The following is a 15,136-nucleotide window of genomic DNA, read 5'->3' on the forward strand; positions in this document are numbered from 1 at the left end:
CCGCCAACCCCCATAAGGGCGCCGCCGCCACCACCTAGCACCATGGGAGGTCTCGGCCCACCCGGCGAGAGGTGAGCTTTTAGCTTCGTTTGTATTTACGTCTTTAGGAAATATCTTCTTTCTTCATCCGCCCCCGCACACCCCCGCCCCGTTTTCCCCTCGTCTGAAACTCAGTCGTGGTTCCACGCTGCAAGCACCGCTGAACACGTCGACCGGATGCTTGATACGCGCCATTAAACCACTCCTCGTCGCTTCCTACCCGACCCCCTTTCAGCCCCCCAACCCTCATGCTGCGCCACGTTTTCGTCCCAGTATGCTCGCTGCCATTCGTATAATCGCGATAATTGTCGCCTCGTTAAATCGCTACGGGACCCCGAGACGAGCGCGCAAACGCGTACAACCGAACGAGTTGCATACGCGCGATTTAGGAGCTGACCGTTCCCTGCTGCGATGTTTTACGATTCTTCGGCATGGTAGGTGTGACTTGTTTGAGTTTAAAACATCGTAGACGAAGATCGCACAGGGTTGTCGACTGGGAATTAGGTTGAGATTTATAGAGAATATGAAAGATCGGCAGCGACGAGCGCGAGTAAAGGAATTGGGTTTAATACCGTTACGTTCTTTAGCTACGTCGTTTGAGAAAAATAAGAGCAATTGGAAATAAGGAAAAGTTTGAAGGAAGTAGATAATGGGGAGAAATGGGTCGTTCTGTCGAGGATAGAGGGATTCCAAAGAAATTCCCGTAGAAGAGTGAAATTTAAACCTACTTCTTACCCGACACATATTCAACGAAAAAAATTCACGTACACCAAGCTGGAATATGAAAATAGATTTTCAACTGTGTTCCACCATTCTACTGACAAAAGAGATGTTATATTTATGAATTATGTAACAACGAAGCAAACGAAAAACCCCACGGGTTTAAAATATTCTTCTACACCGTTCTAAAAATAACAATGTCATAAACATAGGCATTTCGTGATACGTTGCGTGTTTCATAGCGTGCATTAACGTAAATATTTCTTTGTATTATCATCGTTGAATTAATGATTCTTCGATCGAATTAATATTGCAACGATACTATTCCGAGAAAATCATGTTATTGGAAAGCGGAGGATAAGCCATTATAGCAATGGCATTAATGTCAGTATCAATAATAGCGTTTGTGATTAATATTACTAATATATTAAATGTTTGCCGTTAATATCAATATTCATATATCCATCTCATTCATTTTCGACGAAGCTTTTCCTCGAATAAAACTACCGAATTCGGAATACTATTGATACAATAGTGTACTAGATTAAGAAATCCAAGCGATAATGTTTCGAAAGCGAGAGATCCATTTTCACGTTCTTCGACAAAGAATTACTGCTTCTTACGCAAGACAGATATGCAAAAATCAGCATTTACACGGTCGTTCTAAAACGGGAAAGCCAAGAAAATAAATCCAAGAAACCATAACCGATTCCTGCGGATCTTGCATGCACACAGCCACGTATATACGTGTATATAGGGCTGAAAGCTTGAGCGAAAGAAACACGATTCGCCGATTTCCTCCCGACGACGGTAAGTATTCGACGGTGGCTCTTTATAATCCCAGACAAAGCTCCCCTCTCGCATCGACGGGAATGGTAAGAACAATACCCGAAACGTAGACACACGGAATACACTGGTAGCGGGATGACTCGAGTCAAGATGGTGGAACAGACCGCGGATGGAAACAGCAAGGGGATTCGGAGGGGGAGGGTTGAAACGGTAGGAAGATACTCCTTCGCCGTCTCCGCAGTTGTAATTTATTTAAAACCGCTCGCCGTAAATATATCCTCATCATTTATTCAGCGGCTCGGCAGCTTCTCGACTGCAGGGGTGTACGCTTTACTGCGTTCTTCCTTACCTACCAACCAGCCCAAGAACACCGAGAGACTGTTCCATGTGCAGTCGATTCTCGCGGAATAGGGGCGGATCCGGTACGGAAGGGTGACTCGTTCGAAACAGGCTATCTCTCTCTCTCTCGTCCTTCTTTTAGCCCGCGTCTCTCTTGTTTTACAGTAACGCTCTTAGGAACGTGGGATTTAAATTACTTGCCGAGAACAAAATCTTGAGTGAAATTGGTCTCCACTCCGGCACCTGTATCGATCCTCGTCTATTCGATGCATTCCGATATCCGCCTTGATATTTGGTGGAAACATATGGCAAAGAAAGATTCTGAATGTTAACGTCGAAGATGACAGTTGTAACGAGTTTGACGATTGTCAAGCTATCGATCTAGTCGATTCGCTGCTCGAATTGTTCGTCTCTTGGACGCGGTATCTTTATTTGCAACCGGTTAATTACCCAGAGTTCAAACCGCGACAAACAGCGATCAGCAATTGTGCGTTTCTCCCGTAAGAGGATCTCGCGCTTAAAACACGCACGCGGAGTAATCGTAGAAGCTGCGCGAGTATGCACAGACCATGTAGATATCCCGATTAGACGCGTAGAGACCAAGAAACAAAGTGCGTGTACGCAAGGAAGGGAAGCGAGCGAGCGTAAGTAACGTAAGTGCACGCTAGGCTACGCAGCTAATTGCCGCCAATTATCGCGCTTACCGCGGTTCAAGCTTTCCTCTCTGCGCCTCTACGGTCGCTTTCGCCTCCTTCGCCACCCTCCGTTACTATCCCGTTGCGGTTTCCTACTCCTATCATCTTCCACCAACCAAAATCCACTACTAGCCCTAGCGCACACACTCTCAGTTTCGCTTCAATTTTTGAACGATGATCCGTGTATCGTCGTTTATCCTTTATTCTGTCCTTTGCCTGTCCACTTTCCAAGCAGAATAGACAGGTACGACGTCTGACGCTTACAGAAAATTCTACGTCAACGCTTTCATGGGCGCAATTCAAATTTTTGTGGAAAAACAGAAATTTCGACGTTTGTGCTATGAGTGGTATGGATCATATCGATTTTATCTACCTATTTTATATTTTATCTAGTTAACTTTTAATAAAATTTCATCTTTTAACCCGTAAAAGGTAATAGAAACAAATTAAATTCAATGCAATTTACTGCATTTTAGCATATATCTAAATTTTTATATTATTTTCCATTATTTATTATTCATTAGCCTCAAATGCTTTTTTCTTCGTTATTTATCTTCGCAAAATTATTTATCCTCCTCCCACAACCCTCTACCTCGACTTTAACTCTCCTTAACTTTCCCTTTTTTTCTACAGATCCCGCCGTCTATTTGTACACGTTTACCCATCATCGTATCTCTCTGTTTACCATTTTCGCTTCGTCTCCGTTCGCCTAATTAAACATCTCTCTCGTTCCGCCTTGAAGACTCATCGTATCCGTGTTTCCGTCACTCTTGAGTTCCGTCTCGAGCTTCACCTCAGGCACGTTACATTAATTAAACAATATTTGCGATTAATATTTGAGATAATCATCAGCGCCTCGAAGCAGCCTCCGCCGGCTGTTGGAGGATGCGGAATATCGCGCGTGCTAATCGGGTTAGCGCTTTCGTGAGCCCTTCTGCTTTCCTCTTCCACCCTTGCTTCTCTCACCCCTTCCACTAACTTCCACAACTTTGAAGTCGTATCTCGTTTTTCTAATCATTCTCTGTTGCAATCTCCACTCGCTCGACAAAATTTTATACATCAAAAAATTCCATTTTTCGATAACCATGTTCCCGATAAAAATTTTGCTCGATCGCTTCTTATTTCCTCGATAGACCGATAACGATTAATCAACATTGTTCCCTAATTAAAATTCTAGCGGCCCAGGGTTGGCGGCGGGTTTCAGGCCAGTCGAACCACCCACGTCTCTGTTCTTCTCTCCGCACTTGGCAGCGCAATTTTCTCCGCCACTCTTCGGTAACAAGGTGGTCAGTAGCGCGCCGACATCGCTAACCTCGACGACTCCGTCGCTCTGGACCTCGAGCGATCATCGACCTGGAAGCTTGCAGGACATGTTGTCCTGGTCTCCGGCCGGATGGCCAGGTTCCCTGTGTGGCTGCTGCAAGCCCGGAACCGGGGATCTTCACAGGAACAGCAGCCTGGCCGAGTTAAGAAGAAAAGCTCAGGAGCACTCGACCGCTTCCGCGCTTCTCGGTGGGCTGGCCGGTTTTCCTGGAGGTTTGCCGTTGCCGTTGCCTCTGCCATTGTTGCCGCCGTTGTTGGGGCTGTCCAGGAGGCCTGAACACCATCATCATCATCTGCCGAGCATGGTGCACCAGATACAGCCGACCACAAAAGAGGATCCCTAGGATCGCGTGCAGCGCTCGCCTGACGGGCTCGTCGCCCCTTGACACTGGGCATGGCATGTATTTGTTTCAAGACGTTGGTTCATTTTTCTCCTATTCTTTCACGGTTTCGCTTCGGTTTCGTTTAACAATGACGATATTAGGGGAACGGTTTGCGAATTTCTCAAGAAAAGGCCTCGAGGTTTGAAAACTGATGATTTCTTGCGTGGGATTGCGGATCTGTTCGTTTAATGGGAAATTTATTCGTTTCGATGTAAACGTCGTTCCTTTAGAAAGTTACTTGGTGTTCGATCAAACGATGAAAACAAGCCGATAATCAAACGACTTTAAACAACCGAATGATCTGTTTGAAGCGAAATTTGCCGAAACTAGATTAAACGAAAGTACAATGAAAGCCGAAGCTTTCGAAACTTCTTTTACCTCGTTTCTCGTTTAGTTATAGAAAAGATTGAAAGATATAATTCTAATGTAACTAATTAAAATTTACGTCCACGATAACGAAAAATCAAACTAGGATACTAGGACACGATCATTAGACGATTTATACGTTCTTTCGAATATAATTTTTCGTCCATTGTCTCGCGTGAACGCAGCTTTGCCTTAACGAAAGTCTAAGTTCGCGTGACAAATTTTACTTTTATCGAAATCGAAAAACGCTCGTGAGAACTTTTACGGCCATCTGTAGATAATTCACAAATTGCAGTGGACTGTCGCCAATAAATAGACTATGAACGATTAATTGATCACCAACGCTGTACGACCGAGTACTCGTTTTTCTGGTTCAAATATGAGAACGGATCGTCGATCGCAAAGGACCAACACGTGCCTGATGCGCTCTATACTTAATTGTCTGACAGGCGAAATCAAATGTTTCGATCTGCGCAGGAACGTTCGAATATCCGTTATCCATCATTTTTTAACTAATTTCATTTGTAAACGAAATGGATATCCGTATTACTGTGATGACAAAGAAATTCTATAGTTGCAAAGCAAGTAGAAAACATAGATATTTAATATCGTTATAGACGTAACATTTCGGTGGAATTTGTAATCGACGAATTAGAATTCACGATTTCATGAAACCAGATATCGTTGCTTATAAACTCAATTGAAAAGTTAATTATCGGTCAAACCGGCGATTTTATTTTACGTATAATATTTTTTTAAGGATTTTCTAACTCCTTTTCCGTTCCTAATATATATTAGAAAAAAGTGTGCTTCTCTCGACTCTAAGAGGAGGAAACACGAATTAATTTGTATTCCGTGATAGGATAATTTCTATTATCACCCTTAAATCGAATCTATGACAATTTTCTTGAATTATATGATTACTCTATCGCATTATTCAAATAATACGGATATCCGTATTATCCGAGTAACACGGATATCCGCTTTACTCGCGCGACACAAGCACGCGCCTCGGATAATGTTTCTATCACTTAACAAGAAACGAAAAGAGAAAAAAAGAAAGCCGAGAAGAAACTAGCTCCGCCTCGTTCCTCGATCTATTCGAAGATAATCGAATGCACAGATACGAGGATGTCCGTCACCTTAAATAACATAGTGTCCGGAACACTTTGAATCTGTTCGTCAGAGAGAATTAATTTTTCAGGTAAAGCAAACTGCGAAAGTTTCAGCCGTTTTCCCAATCCTTTTATTATCCAAGAAGAAAGATGAAATCTTTAATCTTTGCTCTAATTACGAAATTCTTTGCATTATAAAAAGGGATAACGATATTGGATCAAGTAATAGATTGAATAACGAAGTATTTGAAGAGTGAAAAACAATTTCAATCTGTTTTTGTAATAAAATAAAATGGATAAAAATTATAAGTTGACCGTTTTCGTCACTTTGGTAATTCGAATGTTAAAAGGAAAGTCGAAAATTTCCGGTTATTGCAGATCGAATTAAGGCTGACGAGCATCCTCCAAAATCACGTTATGATTTTAAAAAATGGGCACGTTAACCACGAGTCGACGGCTATTCGTACATGCCTTAAAATAATTTCCATCGACGTAATGATGTAATTTTAGAAAAGTCAAGGGAGTGAAATCGCTGTACGAGTGCTATCCATCGTAGAGATACGAGCCAATGGTGTGTATATATGCACGGGAAATAACGATATAAGAGACGACAGTCCCCTAAACAGTCACGTGCTATGTTCATTTTAATCGTCTCTACGATTCGTGCTCGTGATTAGTTAAGAATCGTTTCGATTGCGTTACAGTACGATCAACGTTCGTTCTTTTGGATTACGAAGGCGTGGTATAACGACATAACGACGAAAGACACGTAGATACTAGTAGAGACCTGTATATTAAATCCCGGTGAATTGTCAGTGCTAATCAAGGATAATCTAATAAACAATATGTTACAAACTAGCAACTATCATGTAGCTTGAACTGAATTATAGTGAATTATTCGAATAAACATGTTCTCTCGTGATAAAACGTGTGTTTAATAAAGACAAAATAAATGAATAAATAAATTGTCCTGTCCCGTGGCAATCTGTTTTCCAGAATCTTCTAAATTTCTCCCAACTTTACTTTAACATAGAGTATTCTGTTCGTATCGCTTATACCTTTCGCCGTTCCTATTTCCTTTTGCTTTTGTTTCTCACATACCAGGGACATACCAAAATTCGCTATATTAAGAATAAGAAAAATATGAAAATTTATCGATATTAGTCTTCGAAAGAAACGGTTATTGCGTTTCGATGGAAAATTCCATTTATAAATGACGATCAATGAAGATTCTTAGAAGCTTTATAATCCGTTCGATCGAACGAACTAAAATTTTCACGATCTAGTCGACGTGGTACGCTGCGAAGGATCAGGTGTTCACTTAAGGGATCCCAGAATCAACTCGGTACTGAGTGATCAAAGGCTATAGTGAACCTATCAGAGAGATTTACTGGAGTACTAACATCTAATAGCAATTGAGCGTTGAATTACACGCGGTGTACAAAGGAAGGGATTGATCGACAACATGCATCTGCCGATGTATTCGTAATCAGTTTGAAACAGGGTAAGTTAGACGTTCAACTTGATCCTCGGCATACAGACGAGTTTCTTACTCGAATAAAATTACCTACGATATGGACTTTCGCTCTCGACGATGAAATATGTTACAAAGAGACGATGTTTCAAGTACGTCGAAAAGAAATTGAACAAAATTGAAGATTTCACAGTTACGTGTTTGATTAGATTCGGAGCGTAAAAAAAATTTGGAAACGTCGTATTTAGAAAATATGCATGCTCGTGCTCGATAAAAATTCTCCTCTCCGTAGGCAACGAGATAACGAAATAAACGTACCGATGATCGATTGTGATCGAATTAATCGATCCACTCGAGAACCGCTAAACACCGGTTTCGTACTACCGTTTCGTAGAAAAATGAAGGCAACGCGAATAATTCCGTTAGCGGGGTAAACTGATCCCTGGAAGAGGAGCCCTGCCGCAAACAACGGCATTCCGATGCGCTGTATCGGGTCTTAGATCGAACAATTTCCCAGCTCGAAACCACGTTGACCCGCCGATTCTCCGAACGGGGGTTTTTTAAACAAAGCACGCCTCTAAAAACCGAGACGAAGTGCCATGACGCGAGACACAGTGGGGAGGAGGAGGTGGAAGGATAAAAGAGGAGGACCGGTTCGAGAGAAATACCGCCGGAGAGGATGAGGAAGGGGTTGTTGGCAATCAATGCTCCTCATAAGAAAAGCTCACCCTCTCTTATGGGATCAACCCTCCCCTAGCGAGGTCCGCACCGAAAGAAAGGAGAAGAGGGGCAGAAAACGAGGACGGAGACGTCCTACGTGGCATAGAAAAAGAGGAACCGAACGGAATCTATTTCAGGTAAAACGAGAGAAACTAACGCGATAGAGGGAGGGAGAGAAAAGAGACAGACAGCCGGACAGAGAGAAGAAACGAAGGAACAAGGCGAAAGAGGGGAAGTTCTGTCCAGAACGGAAAGAGACGCGCAAAGAGGAATTGCCGCGAGAGGGACGAAGATGGTTACCGTTCGCGGGACGAGGACAGAGAGGATAGCCAGAGGGAGAGGGATAAAACGATACGAGGGGGTTGTTCCTGGCTCGACCAACCAGAGACAAGACGCCATTGATCGGCACGTGGCTCGGGGGTTGGTTCAACGGATTCCGGCAGGGTGGAGGATAGTAACTTCTGCTTCTGCTCGTAACCGTGGCGTGGTGGTGGCAGCGACTCGCAAGAAAGTGGAGGTGGAGAAGAGGTCGTTGCCGATGGTGGGAGTACAGACGTATTCTGCACACTCCGTTACACTTACTGGTAAACCGTATTAATCAACGACATCATGGTTTATCCCCCATTCCTCCCCACTCTTTGGCATCCATCTACCTCAAGCTACTCTATCCTCCGGCTCCGCGGGCTCCATCGCGATCTATGTAGGAAAACGTGTGCACCGACGTTGCCTTACTCCAGCACCCGCTCCGCCGGATACGGATGCGGTGGATGAACGGGGTGGGTGACTGGAGGGCGCGGAGCTGGAAGACTGATAGCGGACCGAGCCAGGGAACAGGCGTAAAGACGCGTATGCGAGGGAAATACCGAACGAGCGGCTAAGAAAAGCGAAGGAAAAGAGGCTGCACGGGGAAAAAGAGTGAATTGATTGTAAAGAACGGGGCGCGCTCGGGGGTGAAAAAGTAGGGGAACGAAAAGAAGCACGAGAAAACGGGAAACGATACGGTGGAACGAGCTTGAAACAAGCTTTAACGGAAAACGTGGATATAGGAGAAGTTTAAAAAGTTTAACGGGAGTAACGAATACGTTGGACGATGAATTTCTGAAATTACGTAAAAAGTGCGTAACGAAGACGAAGGTTGTCACGACAGAAAGAGTTTGATCTTACACGATTTACGGATACTATACAATATAGAAAAGAAAAACCAAAGGTTTCAAGAAAAGGTTTCTCAATGTACTCGGTGTATAGAAGATATATATGTATTTTGATACGGAGAATGGAAGGGTGGCGAAAAATAAATGGGATAGCAAGGACGAAAGTTGACGAACGTAAAATAAGTATGGCAACGAAAAGCAAAGTATCGAAAATAAGAGAATCGGAGAAAAAGAAGAGGAGGAGAGAGAGAGAGAGAGAGAGTTTTCGCGTGAATTGCAGGAAGAAAGAGATGGAAAAAGAGAGCAGAAGCGAGGCGCCAAGTCACTTTGGGGAAAGAGATCGACGCTTAACAATGTCTCTCGATACCCATTACGTGGCTAGCTGGGATTCAACGAGCCACTACTACCACCCCTATCAGCGTATATAGTCGAAGGAAGATCCGATTGATCCTCTACCTCTAGCCCCTTCTATCGTAACTTTAAACGCGGCTCACACAATCAATTTTCTAAGTACATAATTCTCCTGTTTCTCTTATTTCGGATCGAACGATAATACTATATACGACAAATCGATATTATCGTCTACGTTGAGCTTGTTGGATCTCAAGCACATCTTCAATCAGTTATGTTTTACAATTTTCCTGGAATCCTCCGTATTTGTTTAAAATCAAATATGATTTTACGCTGAGAGCTTCGGGAATGGAGAACTTCCGAGAATTTGAATATGAAAAAATTACAATGAACAGAAGAGAGACGCTTACTCGATTGTTGGATTTTTATATGAGAGAAAAAAACACACGCTAAGTACACGAGTCATTTCTGTACGAAATTACTTCGGTGTCTGCTTTCGATAGCTCTGCGAATTCGTTTCTTCCTCCTGTATAAAATTACGATTGAAAATGTATATCTTCTAAAAATGTTGAAAACCCAACCACCGCCGTTCAAAAGCGTATCTACGCTGTACGATTCAACCTGTAACGAAACAACCATCCTCCATCCTCGACATCAAAATCGGATTAAAATAGCGTGTCTTCTAATTCAACTTGCGTCCCGTAAAATCCCGTACGAGGGAATCTGCCAATCGCGATAACGAGTTCCTGTGTAAGCGTTTCGCGGTACTCAATTTCTTCCCGTTACAGTCTTTATCCCTCACAATCTTGTCACGTCTGAGTTCGGCGTTTCGACGCCAATTATTCCAGCCACGACGTTTATATTAATCACGATCCAGAGAAGGGCGTTACACGATCAACTTGCGAATCAGGACGTGGTAACTGATTTTATAGAGCATCGGAAGGATCCTGGCAGAATCGCGGAGGTCGAACTGGCGTGATGGCCTGATGTCGGTAGACAGTGATTAATACGGTCAACGTCGTCTGGTATCTTCTTCCCTAACTGGAAGAGGAGCTAGGCTCGTCTGCGTAGGAAGGGGATGTGCTCGCGAAACAACGTTTTCAACCGAGCTGCCGGTGCTCTCGAGAGCGTACTCCGTGGTAAAAGGTTTTACGAAATTCATTGTCAGACAATTTGCATGTCAAAGCCGTTCGAGAGCACGCTCTACGACCTACCAGCCAGCGGGGGAGAAGCGTCTGTCTCTGCTCCTCCTTGCTGCACCACGTCGGCTAACCGACCCTCTATGGCCTACAGATCACGGAATTAGGAAAAAATGAGGCCACTTTGTGGCCAACGCACCGATCCAACCTACGCGATTGTTTATCGAGGGGATTATCGTCGGGGCTTGAAAGGAATGCTGCACGATGCTCGCGTTTCGGGCGGTTAATCGAGCTCGATGGGATGCTATGTTGAGTTTGCGTTGGACGAAACCAAGTACCTCTTGATCGCGAACGTACGATGACACTTGGAAATTCTAAAAGAACGTTCGTTAGAGGTTTTCAATTAGCAGTAATTTAGTAACATCGTAAACGAGACAATTGAATTTTGAACTAGAAACCCGATCAAGTTCTTGGCGGTACTTCTCTCTCGCTTGAGAACGATGGAATTTTGTATATTTCGTACTATTAGATATTGCGTAACACATATTAAAAGGATAAATTTTATGCCTAGAGAAGGGCAACGAAAAATAAACGATCGTTACAGAAATTCCGCGTTAAAAAAAGAAAGAAGAGCGAATAGGTAGCGCTTTATGCCGCTTCGTTAATTTAAATAAAAAATTGCTTGCAAGCATTATTCTCTCTCGTATTTACCGTGTTTCCATTTTCGACGAGAAAATCGTTTTTCCGGAAAATCGAACGGCAATTTCTTGCTGAATTATGAATTGCGATTTTGTATAAAAGCGGCATTACAACGGTAGAGAGGAGGCCGTTGTAATCGAATCACTTTATACAGGGAAATGAGGATACTTTACGGGGGTTTCGCGCTCCTCAAAATAAAACAATCGCTTCTGTGCCCCAAGAAAATGCAACCTTCGTTTTAGAGGCTGAGTTTTACGCGAGCCGTCCATTACCATCCCCGTTGCAATTTCTCGAGTTCTTCAAATAGAATCTATCAATTTACAATTACCGAGGCTTAATGTTTCTAACGTTTCGTATTCAAGTCATTACCCAGCGTTGTGTTGTCCACCTAACAATTTTTTAACACGCTTTTTCTACACTTGCGTAGAAAAAAAAGTAAATCAGCAACTATTGCGCGCATTACCGATACCAATCTATTATATAATATCTACGTGCACACGATATTTCTTCGTTTTCGTTGATATACGATGGCGTATCGCTAACGTAGATGAAAATTCTTTAAAATTCAAGCGCCGCAAAGTGTATCGAGAATAAAAGGGCTGCGCGTATAATTTCGGGACGGGGTATCGTATATATTTTAGCGAAGCGAAGGGTGAAAGTTGCGCCGGACAAAGGGCGAGGGCGTAGAAGGCGAACGAAGAAACGACCGCCTGGATCTCCGGTGTAACGCCTTATAAAGAGTAAGGCCACGGCACGAGGGCGGCAGGAGAATTTATCGTGGTTGTCTGGCGGAGCTAAGGGGATCAGCGGCCGCAATGATTTTCAATTTTCAAATCCACTTCCCGTCTGTTCTCCTTCGTTCTCCTTCCTATCGGGATATCGAATCGGCGTATTTCGTATACACACGGTTCCTAAGTTTTCACGGAGACGTACAAGACACGGGCGGATACACGTTGCACTTTGAATCTATTTCAACTACGTTTGTGTTCGCTTTCGTGTACGAATATGTATACCTAAATAAACATTTACCTGTACAAGAAGAAAACGGTAATTTTCATTTTTGTTTTTCTCAATTTAAAATCCTTTCTTAAAGATTTCAAAATAAAGCTACCATTGCAAGATATTCTAAATATTCGTTTTAATTATTTTTCCAGATAACGTGTATGTGGCAACGTGTTTCGAAGAGATTCGTTCCATCCGCATCGTCGCGCTGGGAATGAATCCTAAAGCGTCATCAAGCCAAAGGGAAAGAAGAAAAAGCGAAATGGTCGTCCGTAAAATTGGATTGCACGGTTTGGTTTTTTTCTTTTTCTTTTTTTTTTTTTTTATAGGCACGTGGTTGCAATACCACCGACATAGCCTTTACCCCGAGAAAGCGGAAACGGAACTGGATGAAGCCAGTACCGCCGGCTCGAAGTTAACGAGGTTTTCCTCGGTTGGTAAATTTGCCGCGGATTGGATCGCGCGAAAACACGCGCACTAACGTGGTTTCCAACGAGCCCCCTCGCCCCTTTCTATCCGTCCTCATCCCTCGGCCGAACCATCCACCGGTGTCACCGACATTCTGCACTTTGATCATCGTGAATCGCCAATGATGCCTCGATGCTAAAATGCTGCTTCCGTAACGCGATTACCGCAGTCGACTCCACCGAATATTTTCGACCCCTTTTTTTCCTACTTTTTTCTCTCTCCTCTTTTTTCCTTTCTTTTTTCCAATTTTTTTCTACGTCCCTCCTTCTCTTCTTTAATGCAGGATACGTGGGAACTCTGGAAGCTCGCTCGCTCGCGAAACCTGCCCTCGATATATTCGATGCCGAAGCTCGTTACACTTTGATCGCAGCCCGCCGCGCCGGTTCGCGAGGACGAAAAAGGATTCGCCGCGGTTAAGCTTTCAGCGTGCGGTTCGCTCGTTAATCGAGTCTCGCAGGATCCGTTTTAGCGTCTCGCTTAATGCGACGACGAGGAATTCGCCTAACGTTTATTCTGCTGGAATTGCCGTGTTTTGGATAAAACAGTGAAGAAGCTTTCATCGTTCACAGCATAGAATCTTTTTAGATCGTCTCTACTGTAATTGTGTATTTCACGCTTGTATGTTTGTTGTTAATGGAACGATTGCTACCAACTATTCAGCCTCTAGGACGCGGTATCGAGATCAAATTACCGCGAGATCGGCGCAACGATGAAAAATCGGTAAAAACGTAAACGCGTAATTCGTTTAAAATTCGACGTTTCGTTAGGTAGCTCGCGTTGTTGAAAAGCAAAATTAAAGTCCATTCGAGTTGAATTAAAGAGGAAAAACGATGAAATAAGAAGCGATACAAAAATTATTCCTATAGGTACGTAAATTCTACGTGTTATTCATAATTTCTCGAGCGTTATTATTTTATCGATACTGATACAACGTATCGCGTTGTAACGCAACAAAAATGGCTGGCCGGTATAAAAAGCGCTGGTGCGTAACAAAATCGAAGTAAAACCTTTCATAAGTTTTGATTTAAACTCTCATGGATAACTCATTCCGTAAACAACATTTTATACTTGACGTATTACTACCGTTTTATACGGGTGCGCGCAGCACTTTGATCAGCGCCGGATAGCTGATGGAAAAATGCAGGCTGCATAACTCGGTTATAGTTTGCGTACACGTCAGCAAACGTTTTTACGCATCCCCCCGTCTCGAATCGGTATACAGGGTGTCCCATAATGGGTGGTTTACTACACCGAATAAAAGAGTATTCTGCACGGAAATATTCATATAAAATCGAATAGATATCTTCATATAGATAGATCAAGAATATGAGATGAAATTTTAGTCTACGAACCTGTTTCCCACGAAACCAATTCTATATCGATTTCAAAAATCCGATTATCCTATGAAATAAATATTAATATAGATACATTTTGTGAAAATTTACATTTCTTAATACTCGTACCACATTACATGTATATACATATATATACACGAATATTTTTTTCGCCGAAAGCAAGTTTATATCGATTTCGACAAAGCGCATTTTTAGAACGTGTAAAGGGAGAAATATTTCTATTCTGTAAAATAAATTTGGCCGTATACCTAACGATTGTACCGTTTGTTACAAAACACCCTATACATAGCGTGTATTAAATGTTACACCAAGTTCTATAGCAAAATGCTAACGCTCTATTTACCTATTTCAAATGGAATGAGTTAAAAAATTAATAACCCGAGGAAAAAAAGTTCGCCAAATTTTTTCGACAAATATAGCCGGCCAATTCGTAATTTGGCTGGATCGAACGAATGGCTCGTATAAAGCTCGATATTGGACGTTATATGTAACAGTAATCCTACTTTCATGTAGGAACGAAAAATTCATTAAATAAAATAATAAAATGCTTCTGAAAATGTTCCTAAAAACGAAGATTAACAGAAACAAGTATGTTCAGTAACTAATTACTTTTTTTCGTGAACGTCATCAAACACCACATTTTACAACGTGATCTACTTTACAATTCGCCACCCCCACTTTTCATTGTCCCTTTTATCCATCGTAACCCACCTCTATTAACCTGCCAATTCATCGCCGAGTTCTAACCTATAATTTCTAAAATACCGACCCACCCTTCTCCTTCCAACTTTTTGCGGAATCATACTACAAACAATTTGCAACTTAAAACCGGAAGCATCCTGTATAAACACGCACGCATACGTATGTGTTATATCCTGTACGATGCGGCGGACTGTAGGCATCGGCAGGCGCAGCCAAGCGTCCGCCAATTATTCAGCAAATGTTATAATTGGCACATTCCATTACGCGTAATGGATCGCACTTAGCGGCTGCCGGTGTGATTGGGGC

General features: G+C 42.7%; 1 protein-coding gene across 1 annotated transcript in view; it reads left to right on the forward strand.

The window, feature by feature from the left end:
- LOC100742723 (cone-rod homeobox protein) overlaps positions 1-4,961 on the forward strand; it is a 38,752-nt gene extending 33,791 nt beyond the window's left edge. Inside the window, exons 6-7 of the mRNA XM_024370901.2 lie at positions 1-71; positions 3,760-4,961. The exon at positions 1-71 is cut by the window's left edge and continues 52 nt beyond it. Coding sequence (XP_024226669.1) covers positions 1-71; positions 3,760-4,249 — 561 coding nt within the window. The 3' untranslated portion in view covers positions 4,250-4,961. The remainder of the gene's footprint in view (positions 72-3,759) is intronic.
- Positions 4,962-15,136: the final 10,175 nt, after the last annotated feature.

The sequence above is a fragment of the Bombus impatiens genome, unplaced genomic scaffold (genome assembly GCF_000188095.3).
Source record: "Bombus impatiens unplaced genomic scaffold, BIMP_2.2 scf_1055, whole genome shotgun sequence".
Taxonomy (NCBI): domain Eukaryota; kingdom Metazoa; phylum Arthropoda; class Insecta; order Hymenoptera; family Apidae; genus Bombus; species Bombus impatiens.